The 12,654-nt window shown below is 40.0% G+C and overlaps 2 protein-coding genes across 3 annotated transcripts; one reads left to right on the top strand and one right to left on the bottom strand.

Moving 5' to 3' along the window:
• The first annotated feature begins 157 nt into the window (after positions 1-157).
• LOC146469684 (galanin receptor 2b-like) lies at positions 158-1,648 on the top strand. The gene has a single exon (XM_085122961.1). The coding sequence runs from the start codon at positions 371-373 to the stop codon at positions 1,505-1,507; it is 1,137 nt and encodes a 378-aa protein (XP_084979087.1). The 5' UTR covers positions 158-370; the 3' UTR covers positions 1,508-1,648.
• Positions 1,649-2,676: 1,028 nt separating this feature from the next.
• LOC146469683 (uncharacterized) lies at positions 2,677-12,291 on the bottom strand. 2 transcript variants are annotated; one of them, XM_085122941.1, is made up of 4 exons: positions 12,097-12,291; positions 6,149-7,340; positions 5,465-5,521; positions 2,677-4,165 (listed from the first exon to the last, which is right to left on the bottom strand). In XM_085122941.1, exons 2-4 carry the CDS (start codon positions 7,262-7,264, stop codon positions 3,686-3,688), a joined length of 1,653 nt encoding a protein of 550 aa, XP_084979067.1. In that variant the 5' UTR covers positions 7,265-7,340; positions 12,097-12,291; the 3' UTR covers positions 2,677-3,685. The 2 variants fall into 2 exon arrangements, with proteins under 2 accessions (XP_084979067.1, XP_084979066.1); XM_085122940.1 differs by lacking the exon at positions 12,097-12,291 and having other exon boundaries at positions 6,149-7,735.
• Positions 12,292-12,654: the final 363 nt, after the last annotated feature.

Genomic DNA, 12,654 nt, shown 5'->3' with positions numbered 1-12,654 from the left:
GTTACTCACAATATTTAATCACGCAAAATACTGTTCAAACTATTTTAATCGTGAAACAAATCTATGTTACTTTTTCTGACAGAGAGGGTGGAGACTCAGTTGATATGTTGCTAAATTACCAGCGTCTACCTGACAAATTTCACATCCGAGGGAACCTCGAAAGGTGAACATTACAATAGTCAGCAATTTTTTGTTACGAGATTTTTAGACTGAGCGTACACATGCTAGTTCATAAAATGGCATTTCCCACATTTTAAAGGGAAGAGATACAAACTCCGCCAGACGTATCCAGCGGATAAGTGGCTCAGCTGCAGTGAGGTAAACTTTAAGAGGCGGACAGTTTAAGACGTGTGCCGAGGTACAGTTCGACATGGAGGGCCTATTCAAAGAGGACACTAACACATCACATCACGTTAATGCTGAGTACTCAGAGTTGAAAAAGTTCAACCAAGAACTGAACACGTACTACAAGACGTTGTCCAAGATGAGCACCGCCTTTTTGGCCTTAGGTGCTGTGGAAAACATCCTTGTATGTATAGTTCTGTTCAAGGCCTCTAAAGTTAGAACCACACAATCGGGCTCAAAGTTATCCAAGTTCTTTATCCTACAGTTAGCGATCACGGACTTGGTATTCAGAGCTGTTCATTGTTTTCACCGGGAAACTGCAAAGAGAATGGAGATAACCTCAGAACAGTGCAAAATGACAATATTTTCCGTTTTCACATGTGCTGCAGTAACATTCGTGCTTCTCTCGGCGATTGCGATCGATCGATACGTTCACATTTTATTTCCAATCCGTAGCTTAGGGATTAAAACCAGAAAGAGTTTTGTTATGCTCTTAATCTGGATTTATGCTTTGACTATTTGCTCGGGATTTATTGGCAGCGCTACAGTTTACCATAAACCCTTCAATTTCCATCGTCGAAGACGTCTATTGCCTCAAGCCAGGCTTTTAAATTTAAATAGCACCAGTAGCTTGGAATCTAGGACGCATTGCATGCCGGGAGTGTCCGGATCGTTAGAGCGAAGGGCTGCTTTCACAGTTTATTTTCTGTTTGCGTTTGTGGTTCCTCTGCTTTGTATCATATTTTCTTACACCAAGATCACAGTTTTTTTGTGGAAGAAAACAAAGCAAACTAACATTATAAACAGAAGCATGGCGAAAGCCAAGTTAAGAGCCACTCAAATGTTTGCTCTCGTGGTCTTCAGTTTTGTTCTCAGCTGGGGACCAATTATGATCCTCGATATGATTGCTTCCTACCCTTTTAGACCAGGGAAAATAACTTTCAAAGAGTTCCCCTTGAGGCCATTATTTGATTGCTTCTCCCAAACGAGTTCGATTTTAAACCCGATCATTTATGCGTTCGGCGATACTCATTTTAGAAGGAGCCTTGGTCTCCTGCTCCGTGTCCGAAAAATGGCCGGGGTGAAAATTAATCGTGTTTCTCCTGCTAAGATGAACGGTACTTTTATTCAAATGACTAACTTAAATCCAAGAACACAATAAAAGCACGGAAGGATGAAGGGACCTTCAGTATCAAAATGTCGACTAATTCTTAATCCAACCGAATATGACTGAAAACGCAGAGGGCTGGTACGAGACATTGCACTTCCAAGCTAGCAGATATCTATGAGCTATTAGTATAAATCTACAAACGTTCTATCACGAATGCTGTTCTCTTATTGGCTATATATACGCTACACACTATCTCAGATTCTGTTGTAGATAGTGAGTAGAGTGAGTAGCGCGTGGCGTGACCTATTTATATAATTATACAATAAAAACATGAACATGTCTTGTTGTTAAGTTTTGAACCGACTAGTAGACTAATAGTTAATTAGATTATTCGCTCTCGATTTCTATTGCGTGATAATTGATTCGGAATTCGCAGTCATCAACTATCACTAGCTCATGACATCACTGACAGCATGGGTGCTGGATAATTGTAAGGAAAACTTAACATTATGATGGGGGTATTATAAAAACCTTTCATGAAGCAGTCGAGATACAGACTGCTTCTTGACTTGAAACCAGAAATCAACACCGGTTTATGGATTGGGCGAACCTTTACCGGGACTCAGTCATACTACAAGTGTAACAGAAACACATTTTTTGTTCGAATTTTTGCCTTGCTGAGTACAGATATAACTTTAAAAAATTGTAACCTATCACGAAAACCAAGGAAACCAGTGGCGTAAATCAAAATCTTCTGTGTCAACGTTTGAACAGCTTTCGGAATTGTATTTGCTGACAGTATACACTGCAAAACAATAAACGGGGATGGGTTGCCTAAGAGATGCACCACCCTAAAGGGAGCGAGGAAGATGAAATACCCCGCAGGAAACGAGAGATATGAAATACCCCGCGGGGAGCGAGGGAGATGAAATACCGCGCAGGGGGCGAGGGAGATGAAATACCCTACAGGGAATGAGGGATATAAAATACCCTGCAGAGAAGGGAGAGAACGAGGGAGATGAAATATCCCGCAGGGAAAGAGGGAGATGAAATACCCCGCAGGAAACGAGGGAGATGACATACCCCGCAGGGAATGAGGGAGCTAAAATACCCCTCAGGGAGCGAGGTAGACAAAACACCCCGCAGGGAACGAGGTCGAGAGAGTGACAACAATGAAGTAGGGAAAAAGGGAAATAATAAAGCAATATTTCCATATATTTAACATTAAAGTCGTAGTTACTTTTAGTTTACACTACTGAGTTATCAAACATTGATTTTAATAAAAACAAGCATGTAAACCATTTGACAACAGACTATTTGTTTTAGAAGTATGGATCCCGAGTAAGAGTGGCGTGACTGTATTTTACGCATACTATACATGCATTCTGCCATATTATTTCAACACTTGGTCATGCGGTCCACGCTGAAAATAAAGAGGAACTAAGGCCTGGGGCAAACTTCGTATCTTTGTTGAACTTAATTCGTTGAACCTATTAATTTTTAACTAGGGCGCATGAATGGTGCGACGTTTGCCGCATGCCCAACTGAGTTCGACTCAAATTAAATGGTTCGAGTCGTGAACGCATGAGCTAGATCTTGAAACACGGATTTTGCAAAGTTATCCGAAAATTTGTTGTCCAGCAATATACCGTTCAATATAAGGCTTATAGATGCTAAAAGCTCGTTAAGTCGCCTTTAGACTCAGGACAAGAAGTTGCTCCTTAAAGAAAATGAAAAAAGTTGCTCCACATACTTAAACGTTGCTTAAAAGTTACGAGGATCTGTAAATACTCCCATCACGTTGACGCTTAAAAATATATACACTAAATATGAAAGAGATAAAAGATAACAAACACGGTATTTCCGTTGCCTTTCTTAAAGTCATTGCCGAATTCTCCGTAGGTATTTGGATGATTTCGATCAACAGCTGCAACACTTTCGCGAGGTGGATTAAGATTTGAATAGACAAATATATACGACTCTTTTTACAAACAAATATAAAATTTATAGCAAAATATTCACGGTGGCCTTTCCATATATAAAACCGGAGAGCCTTCAAATGTTTTTGTATTTAAAACTTATACAATGTTGATGCCACCAACAGAAAAACTAGAATTTTCAGTTATGAAATTGAATCGAAAACCTTTCTAACAAGCTGGCTAAATATGTCCACAGGCCTGAATAACAGTCTGCGCTGTGAATATACTGGAACAGTCTGGGCGACTTATTTCAAGAAGAGTTCGTGCGTTGAACACGTTTATTTATTCTCTTGTCACTTGTGACGTGACTCCCTCCTGGCTCACTGCTGTGACACACGTCGCCCACATACGTCACGTCAACGTATTTTCCTCTCTCTTTTTGGATGACAAATCGCACTTTGACGTTACATTCTGGACGCTTACATTCCGCGCCCCCTCTGAAGAACACTGCTGAGTGGATTTTGCGGGAGTTTTCTGATCTCACGTGATTATTTTTGAAGCGCAAACTGCACCATGGGTTGCTTTCTTTGACTTTGCTGAGAAAGATTCTGGTCCAGTCCCCACTCAGCAATCGGCCACCGCTTGGGAACGTGTTGATAGGAATTCTTTCCCAATCGTCTTTCGTCAGCTTGAATCTTGCTGTGGTTCCATCGATGTTCAAGCGAAAATATTTCTCTGGTTTTCCGTCTTCATCGTCATCAGATGAATCTGAATCAGTCTGGTACTGGCCCTAAAAAGGTTTGGCGGGGAAACAGAAACAGTCGTTATAGAATAGAATAGACCCTATGCAAAAATGGCTGACATTTTAATACTCCAGTTGTCCGCATTCAAATGAGCCTCATGCACTAGCCTCGTTCTTGAGTTGAAATAGCAAAAGAATATTTTACCTTGGACGAGGTTTGTGAGGCTAATTTGAATATAGACAAAAGAATATTAAAATGTCAGCCATTTTTGCATTAGGTGTGAATAGAAACTTTATTAACGTGTCAATGCCTTGTAGCCTGGGAAAATCCCATACTAAATCGGGGACACAAAATAAATAGATTCTAAAAATAAAATGGGAAATTGAAAATATAATCCCTAAAAAATGATATAAAAGTGATAAGATTACATAATCATGGTGAGCAGAGGGAACAGCCTTTGCAGCCATCATCCGCCAGTAAACTTACATCACATTTACGAATCTTGTTATGGTGAGCAAAACAATAACAAGAACAACAATAAAACAAAACAAAACAATCAAAGAAAACAATTAAACGGTGACTGAGATCGGTGATGGGAACGAACACACCATGAGCACGGGACAATGACAAAACTCACCGGCGATAATCGAGCCCGTGACTTAATCCTAGCGGTATGCAGGGGACCGTGTCTTATATGAATTTAGAAAATGGCTACGGCTCGCCACGAATCTCCCAATAACTCAATGTTTAGAGCAGCCGACCGGTGTACGAAAGATTTTGGGTTTGATTGACTCCCGTTAGAAACTCAAACTTTCTTCTTCTTCTCCTTCTTTTTTTAGGCCGTTTTTACGTTCGTTAAAAATAGAGCGGGATTTAATTGAGTATCGTAAAACCAAAACCAAAGTTATTTACTGTGACCAATCACAAGAGACGCAAAGAGTACAGCGAACCCGTCGGAAGTTAAAGCAAATTCATGTGACTGGCGTAAAGCGCGGGAAAATGCACGTGAGCTGGTTTTGGTTTTGCTTCTCATTGGTTGAGAGAGTGGCGAGAGTTTTGCTGACCAATCACAGAGCGCAGTATAGCAAACCAAAGCAAATGGGAAGTACTTTCGACACTCAATTGAAAACCGCTCTGTTACAGCTTTCTCAAATTATTCCCTTTACACGCGTCGGACTATTTTCTTGTCAATCATAGCTACGACTTCTAAAATCCTATAGGTTATACACTACCGTATTTAGTTGAGGAGAATTAAGCTGGGACTGTAAATTACCGTATTATACAAATATTCTTTTCAACTTTTTCAAAGAAATAATAAAATAGAAAAACAGTTTTAAAGGACTTACCAGCCTATCGCCAACGAACGGCCGAGTTTGTGGGTGCAGCAAGCAAGAGTTGTTAACCTGAATCAGATAAAAGTTTGAGACTGTACTGAAATTACCTGTAAGGACAAAACAACCTTAACATATCCAAATAACAAAGCACTTTAATGTAACATGAGCCATGCAAGCGAGGGTTAGCATGCCTGGTTCTAGTCAGATATCTAAGATGTGTGAGCCGCCGAGCAAGGTAAACAGGGCTAAAAAGCAAACGCTCAATTGAAAACCAAGTTGCCCAAGAAAGGTAATTACTTCAGACAATGTCGTGTCAGATCACAAGGAGAGTTCAAGTCGTGCAGAACTGAACTTTCAAACAAAATTGTTTGAATGAATGGCCGGATCAAGAACACATAAATAACAAGCGCTGTGCCATGCATCCTAACCAACATTTCCAAATTCCAATTCCATCTGGATTACTGTCAGCAAACACTTCATCACGAGCCTCCGGCTCGGGAGATTGCGAAAGCACTCCCTTGTTATTGACATTAAATGAATTACTTTCCTCTCACTTTCCTTACCCACCCTTTTCCATATGAGGCGTGCTTATTAATATCGTAGTTTCCAAGGTTGTGTTTTAGTTTTACCCCAATTAAAATGCTAAATTGACCTATAATGAACTGTGGCCTTCAAAAACCGAAAATGAATCATTACCTTCAACGGCACATGCGAGATGCCCGAAGCACTGTTGCTCCATGTCACAGGAACCATGATAACTGATGGTCGTTGGGTTACAGCACCAAAACTGGCAGGAAAGCAGAAAGATTCGCTTTGTGACGGTGAATGACAACAACAGTGACATCTGCTGGAGCTACTTCGGCCATCTGGGCCTACATCGTAATTTTGGTCCAACTGTTGAACTTTGGGGGATTTGTGAAAGAGGCTCATTATTTGTGGTTGATAGTCCATGGCACGATAAAGTGTGTTTTCTCCCATTTGGGAAGCTGCCAATGCACCCTGAACAGCAAGGTGGTAAAGAGGCACTGTCGAGTTAGAGGTCATATCTGCCGGAGCAACCATTTTAGTTCCGATTCGGTAAGATGAGCCACTCTGACTGGCATCAAACTCCCCTTCTTGTTGGTTCTGATGAGGCAGTGGGTACTGGCTGCTCATCTTGAAGCTTGCCAATGATGCCTGTGAACTTTCTGAGGACGGCAGATGGCTTAGTTCGGCTGATGACACTCTCTGGTGAGAATATAACTCGTGTGGCAAATTCTTCTCTCGTCCTGCTGCATCGCGTAATGGAAAACTGCTGTAAGAACTCGATTGATTTTCGGGTAATTTCAACTCTGTCTCTAGCGGATGCATGTTTTTTTCGGTGAACGTGCGTTTGCAGAGCTGTTCGTCACGATATTCTTCACCTATTTGTATTTTGTCCTGGTTGTCGTAATAAAAATTTGACTCCATTTCGTGGTCGCTTCTATCACTGGTTGACAGTTCATTCATGTGGTTTTCTGACTGGTTACCAGTTGTTTCATCGTTGGAACCATTTTCATTAGACGCTGTTCCTTGAACTCTGATGATTTGGATGTTTAGTACATCTGATTGACTGTTTATCTCTTCCAGTGAAGGTCCTTGACAACCTGACTCATGTGATAATGAAATTATTTGATCACCGACCGCGCTACATGGCATGTCTTTTTTCTCTTCTTTTACTACGGGAATCTCGCTGGTGAAGACCGTTTGGTTTTTTAGTCCACTGTGAGTTGATATTTCCTCCGGAAGTTCTACCTTTGCACAGCCATTTGTTATGTCATTTAATGAGTACATCCTGGTTAGCAACTTCTGCTTGACCGCTTTCGTTGTTGTGGGTTTGGATTGTTCTCCCAATTGGTCATAGAAAAAACTGAAAAATATAATTATGGTCACAAGCCATCACTTAACACTCAGTGAAAATAAAGAAAGAGGGTAAACGTTAAGTGCAGCATTTAAATAAGAAAGATTTTGTGTTTGTCATGCCACCAGCATGGGACTTTCCCTACATGAACCGAACGCATGATCTTCCGTAATGCACTTTATTCGGGTATCTGAGAACTGAGCTGTTTGAACTAATTTGGGACACTGTTACACGACATAATTCAATATAACACAAAATGGATAAGTTGAGGAGGTAATATTAAAAAAAAACTGGGCTATAATGCAATATCAATCGGATGCTTTTACTAGTTTATGTCCTGTATGACACGCTGTCCTTACAGCTGTTCCGTTCACGTGATATGATGAACGTTACCGATCTTTCTAATTCAATTACTGAGCTTTTCAAAAACTGTGTTAAATACAAAGACAAACTGGAAGCTTTCAACATTGCTGATCCTGCCATTATGCAGGACACATAGCACATATCAACGTAGTAAATGACGTTGCTTGCCAAAATGCTAACAGTAATCAGATCATCCGACTGGTTTACCGGCGGCCGGAGAGTCATGAGTTCGATTTCTGTTGTGGACTCAGTATCTTTCTTTGTCTCGTGCTCGTAACCTGATAACGATCACATCTTCCCAACTCAATACACTAACTCGTACCAAGAAGATTGTGTATTTTAGTTAGAAATTAAAATTACTTCCAATTAATAACTGTATTGATATAGCTGTCGTCAAGGCTGGTTCCATACGAGCAAATTTTCAATTTTTTTTGGCAAATAAATTGCTTACAAGTAGGTGAATAAGTTTTCAATGATTAGAAGTCCTTGAAAAGTTTTATATTTGCAGCTCGTATAAAAGCTTCCTTTACAAGTTAGCGACAGAATTACAACGAAATGTAAAACTAACATTTACACAGCGAAATAAAACACACTTTCGCGCTAAAAGCAGACGCGGCAAGTGATTAGCACGTGACCCCTCGCTCGTGAGCTTTTGTGAACAACTCCGCCGGTCAAAAACAATCCTAAAGTTAGAGGAGAGGCTTGATGGGATATAAATGATGGCTACAAATTGCCAAACTTTCAACTGCCGGCTGACAACCCTCGGATAGATGAGAATAAAAACAACTTATATCTAAGAAATGGCAAAAATAGCTAGTAAGAACTTTTTGATGGTCGAAAATTTATCTCCGTAGCCACCTTGATTCAGAACCCTTTTGATGGGTTTAGAAGCAGTTGCCCGGCTTAATTTGCCATGGAAGGGATAAAAGACAGCAGGGCTAGAGGCTAACTTTTTCTCCATAGCCCAGTGGCTAGTAACGGGTCTGTTTTTACTAGCCAAAACCAAATTTTCCCTAGCATCGGTGTGAGTCACTAAATCGAAAAGGGGATGAAGCGAGGTCAGACATTTTGTATTAGCTGCGTAATAATTTTTAAGTAAAACCTCCCTCACTCGTAAAGGTTTTTCACTGATTACAAATTGCATCATTTGCGATTGAAATTTCAAATTGATCTTGACGTGAAAAAGCCGTACTAGGCATGCAGCACAAAAAGCGTTCCGCGAACATAGGTCTTTTTCCCCTGATTTGCTTTTGTGATTATTAAATAATTTTAGTCCAGTTGCTTTCTGTCCAGCGCTCAAGTGCTTCAGTTACAATTTTTACCAACCAAAATGGCTAGTGACAGCACAATACTTACTAGAAAGAAAGGTGAGTCAGTGGCTAGTTGGCTACCGGTTAGTCTCGAGCCCTTGTCAAAGCATTTATACAAGTATTGTTGATAGAAACGCCAGTGTCAAACGAGTCCCGTTTGAACTAAGTAACACAATCACTGACAATCGAGACTGGCAGATCTGAACTGAAAAAAACGTCGGCATTGCATGATCAAAGCGGAATTATTGAAATTCGAGAAAATCCTTCTCGGATGGAGAAATATAAAAATTTCAATGAGGTTCGGAAACGTCAAATTATACCTAATCGTTCCTTCTTGGCATGCTATAACGACCAATCAGGCCCGTGAACGATATTCTAGGTCGATTATATCTCGGTAAAACCAACCTCGCCAGTCATATTATATTTTGTCAAAGTACCAAAATAAATACTTTGGCAATCATTTTGACCCTTGCCTAAGAGGAAGATTACTGAATCTCTTGCTTTTTTAACCACCGCCTACTCGTTATACCTTTACGATGTTAAACTGTTAATATAATTGCCATTTTACTGAAATAGATGGGTCAAAGTTAAATGTAAAGGTACATGCGCTAAGCAATAAATGAAAAAAAAAAAAAAAGCACAAATCTACTGGAAAACGAGAGAAGAACAAGAACAGGTAATACTATTAATCTTAATTATTTCTATACCCTTTACTAAGATGAACGAAGGTCGCTTATTCAAACCGTGTAACAAATTTCCCCAATTTAATTTACTTCATATGAAACGATTATTGGCTATTGTGTATTATGTTTGAGTACAGTGAGTCTTGATGAAAATTAAAAAACTTATCCAGCAATGGAACTATAAAGATCACTGATCTCTGTTTAAATTTACAACCAATCATTTAAAAGTGTGTTGAAAGTAAATGAAAATGAGGTTTTTTTTTCCTTATCACTATGATGCAATCAGTTACATTATTGTGGTTTTTGGCGATGCCATTTACACGTCCAGAAATGCTAAGTACAGTTGTTGTTGTTTGCGCTGTAATCTTTGCTGTTGTTCTTTCACTTGTTCTTCGCGAGTTCGAAATCCTCATGAACAGAAGGTGCGCAGTTAAATACAAAATTCGTGACAGAAACAATTTGTTTGTCACGACAGACTAAAGAAAATAACCTACACATATCAGTTTCAAACGTTTGCGTCCAACTGGTGTAAAATAGGGTAACTTTGCGCGCGGACTTAATATTGAGTTATCTGAGTTAGGCTAAGAATTCAGTCGATGGAGACATAAATCGAATTTTTTCTATGAAATAAGTCTCTTTCCCACAACAATAGGTTACCCCAGGAATTTGCAATGCACTAATTGTAAACAATACTGAAGGCAAGCGGCTGAGCGCAAAGAAATTCAATATTACATGGGCGTACCTTGAAATGGAGCTGGTATGTGAGCACGAGGCTTAAATACTGACGCGCAGGACAAATGTCAAACAGCCGAAAAGTCTGAAAATGAAGCCGTCTTGATAGAAGGAAACAATTACAGAAAGATACTACGACCAGTTTGCTTTTAAGACATAGTAGGCTGATGTTAAATCGAGCTATTATATTAAAACATATGCAAATTACAGTTTGAAACTGGTTGGAATAAAGTGATTCGGATCACGCAACGAGAGACTGCAAATAAAAACAATTCAATCGTAGAATTCCATCAAGTGTACCCAAACGCAGCAAAGACAGCAAATAGGCTAATGCGCTATCATAAAACAGCCTGAGCGGTAATATTTTAGGATAAACGCCAATTCGTTTAATTAAATGAAAAGATCAGGACCCATCAATCATGATCGTTTGCCTGAGGGCATTCTATGTGCCCTCTTGTGTTGCCCGGCTCGGAAGGAGCGCGAAAACAGAGCCACCTTAATTTTACCGTATTTTGCTCTAGTTTTGTGAAACTTGACGGAAGAACAGAAACGAACCGTGTATTGTGAACGACTGAGAATGTTGTCGGAAATATTGAAATAGCTACTACTCGGTGTGAGCCATTCTTGTGAGTGTTTTCTTCTGTTGTCATGTCAAGAGGCCAACAAAGCTGCAAGAATGTTACCATGTTTTGCACGGAGTTGTAAAAGGAAAAAGAAAAAGATAGAATTACGACTGAAGATATTATTTAAGTAATAAAATGGTCAACCTTGAAGCAAGACCTGGTGGGTTAATTCTTGACATAATTCCGGGCATAATGGCAATCCTTTTAAAATATCAGTTCCATCAAAGAGATTTAGTCTTACAATACCAATATATTTAGAACTTGGATTATTGTACATGCAAAGTCTTAGAGACTCTGTTATAAGCCACTTGCTCGACACGGAGTATCTGTACTATTCTACAAAATGTAAGAATGTCAGCAGTTGATGCCAAGATCGCAACTAAAGGTGGCCTTTATTTGTCGGAAACAACCTTTGACGCGTGACATGTATTGAATTAGCATCCTTGACAAATTAAGCTCCAGTAATGTGTCAATAACCTTGTTCTACATGACAAAGCATCGACAGTTTTTAAATATTCCATTACCGTTTTACCGAGAAAAGAACAGTAAAGAAAGAAGTATATAAATCTATCTTCTTCCAACTTGTTATAGTTGCGTCTTCCGTGGAATACGATTCCGTGAGTCAATCCGTTACTGCACGCAATAGGCACACGTGCAGCTGTGTTCACTGTTGAACCCCTGATATCTCTCATTCATCTGAATCTGAGGAATTTTGCTTTAACTCGTTCAACCTGATAAATTACAGTTGTAATGGCCACATTTTTCAACGACTTAAAGGTTTGAGTTTGTTCTGAGGCAAGTGTCAAACGCTCAAACTCATTTTGGTATGATTTCGCTGCGCGCCATTCAAGCTTACAATTGGGAATTGCACAATGGTATGACACGAGATATTTATCAAAGCGAAAATATGGTAATTTAAAATATTTGCCAGTGTCGAGCTTTTTCATCTCAAAAGGAAACATAACTTGATTCCCAAAGACTTATCTCAATAAATATTGCAAGATTACTTACAAAGGTTGCTGTAGAAGACCTGGGGTGAAGCTCAAAAACTCACCTTTCGAGTTCGGTCAAGGAGTTGACTGTTGCGTCCGCCCTCTCCAAAGGAACTTTGGCGTTAGCGGAAATCCGCTGAACGCATTGCGAGCAGGCGTATGGCACGTGAACTTCAGTTTAATAGGATTGCAATATCATCCAACATTGTTGGGCGATGTTGCACAGTGTCGAACGAGGTGGCCAAACAAATGCAACACGTTTGATGCAACACTTGAAACTCAGGGGTCTGGGACCAAAATCTACCCAGAATCCTTAGAAACAAACCTGCACCATATTAATTGGTTCGCCCCCAAAATGGCGCGAGACCTGTTTTCGCTTTTCCTTGTCTTAAGGCTCTGCCAAATGATTGCAACATCATCCAACATTGTTGGACGATGTTGCACAGTGCCGGTTGTGCGAGGTAGCCAAACCAATACGACATGTTTGATGCAACACTTGGCTCAAGGGTCCGGGGCAAAATTGAATCTACCCAGAATCCTTAGACCATCGACTTCCTCGTCGGATCATCTTCTCGCTATTCCTGGTCTTACAGTTTCACTTACTCCTTTGCCCTTTCTCT

Source organism: Pavona decussata, unplaced genomic scaffold, assembly GCF_977016875.1.
Source record: "Pavona decussata unplaced genomic scaffold, jaPavDecu1.1 SCAFFOLD_120, whole genome shotgun sequence".
Classification (NCBI taxonomy): domain Eukaryota; kingdom Metazoa; phylum Cnidaria; class Anthozoa; order Scleractinia; family Agariciidae; genus Pavona; species Pavona decussata.
Note: the sequence above shows the minus strand (reverse complement) of the source record. Positions and strands in the feature narration are given on the sequence as shown.

Bases quoted from the DNA above. Each gene is read 5' to 3' on its own strand.
- LOC146469684 (XM_085122961.1), top strand. From the start codon at position 371: ATGGAGGGCCTATTCAAAGAGGACACTAACACATCACATCACGTTAAT.
- LOC146469683 (XM_085122941.1), bottom strand. From the start codon at position 7,264: ATGTACTCATTAAATGACATAACAAATGGCTGTGCAAAGGTAGAACTT. The intron at 5,522-6,148 runs GTAATGATTCAT...TATCTGATTCAG, and splicing joins TCTCGCATGTGCCGTTGAAG to GTTAACAACTCTTGCTTGCT. The intron at 4,166-5,464 runs GTAAGTCCTTTA...AAACCTTTTTAG, and splicing joins CGTTCGTTGGCGATAGGCTG to GGCCAGTACCAGACTGATTC.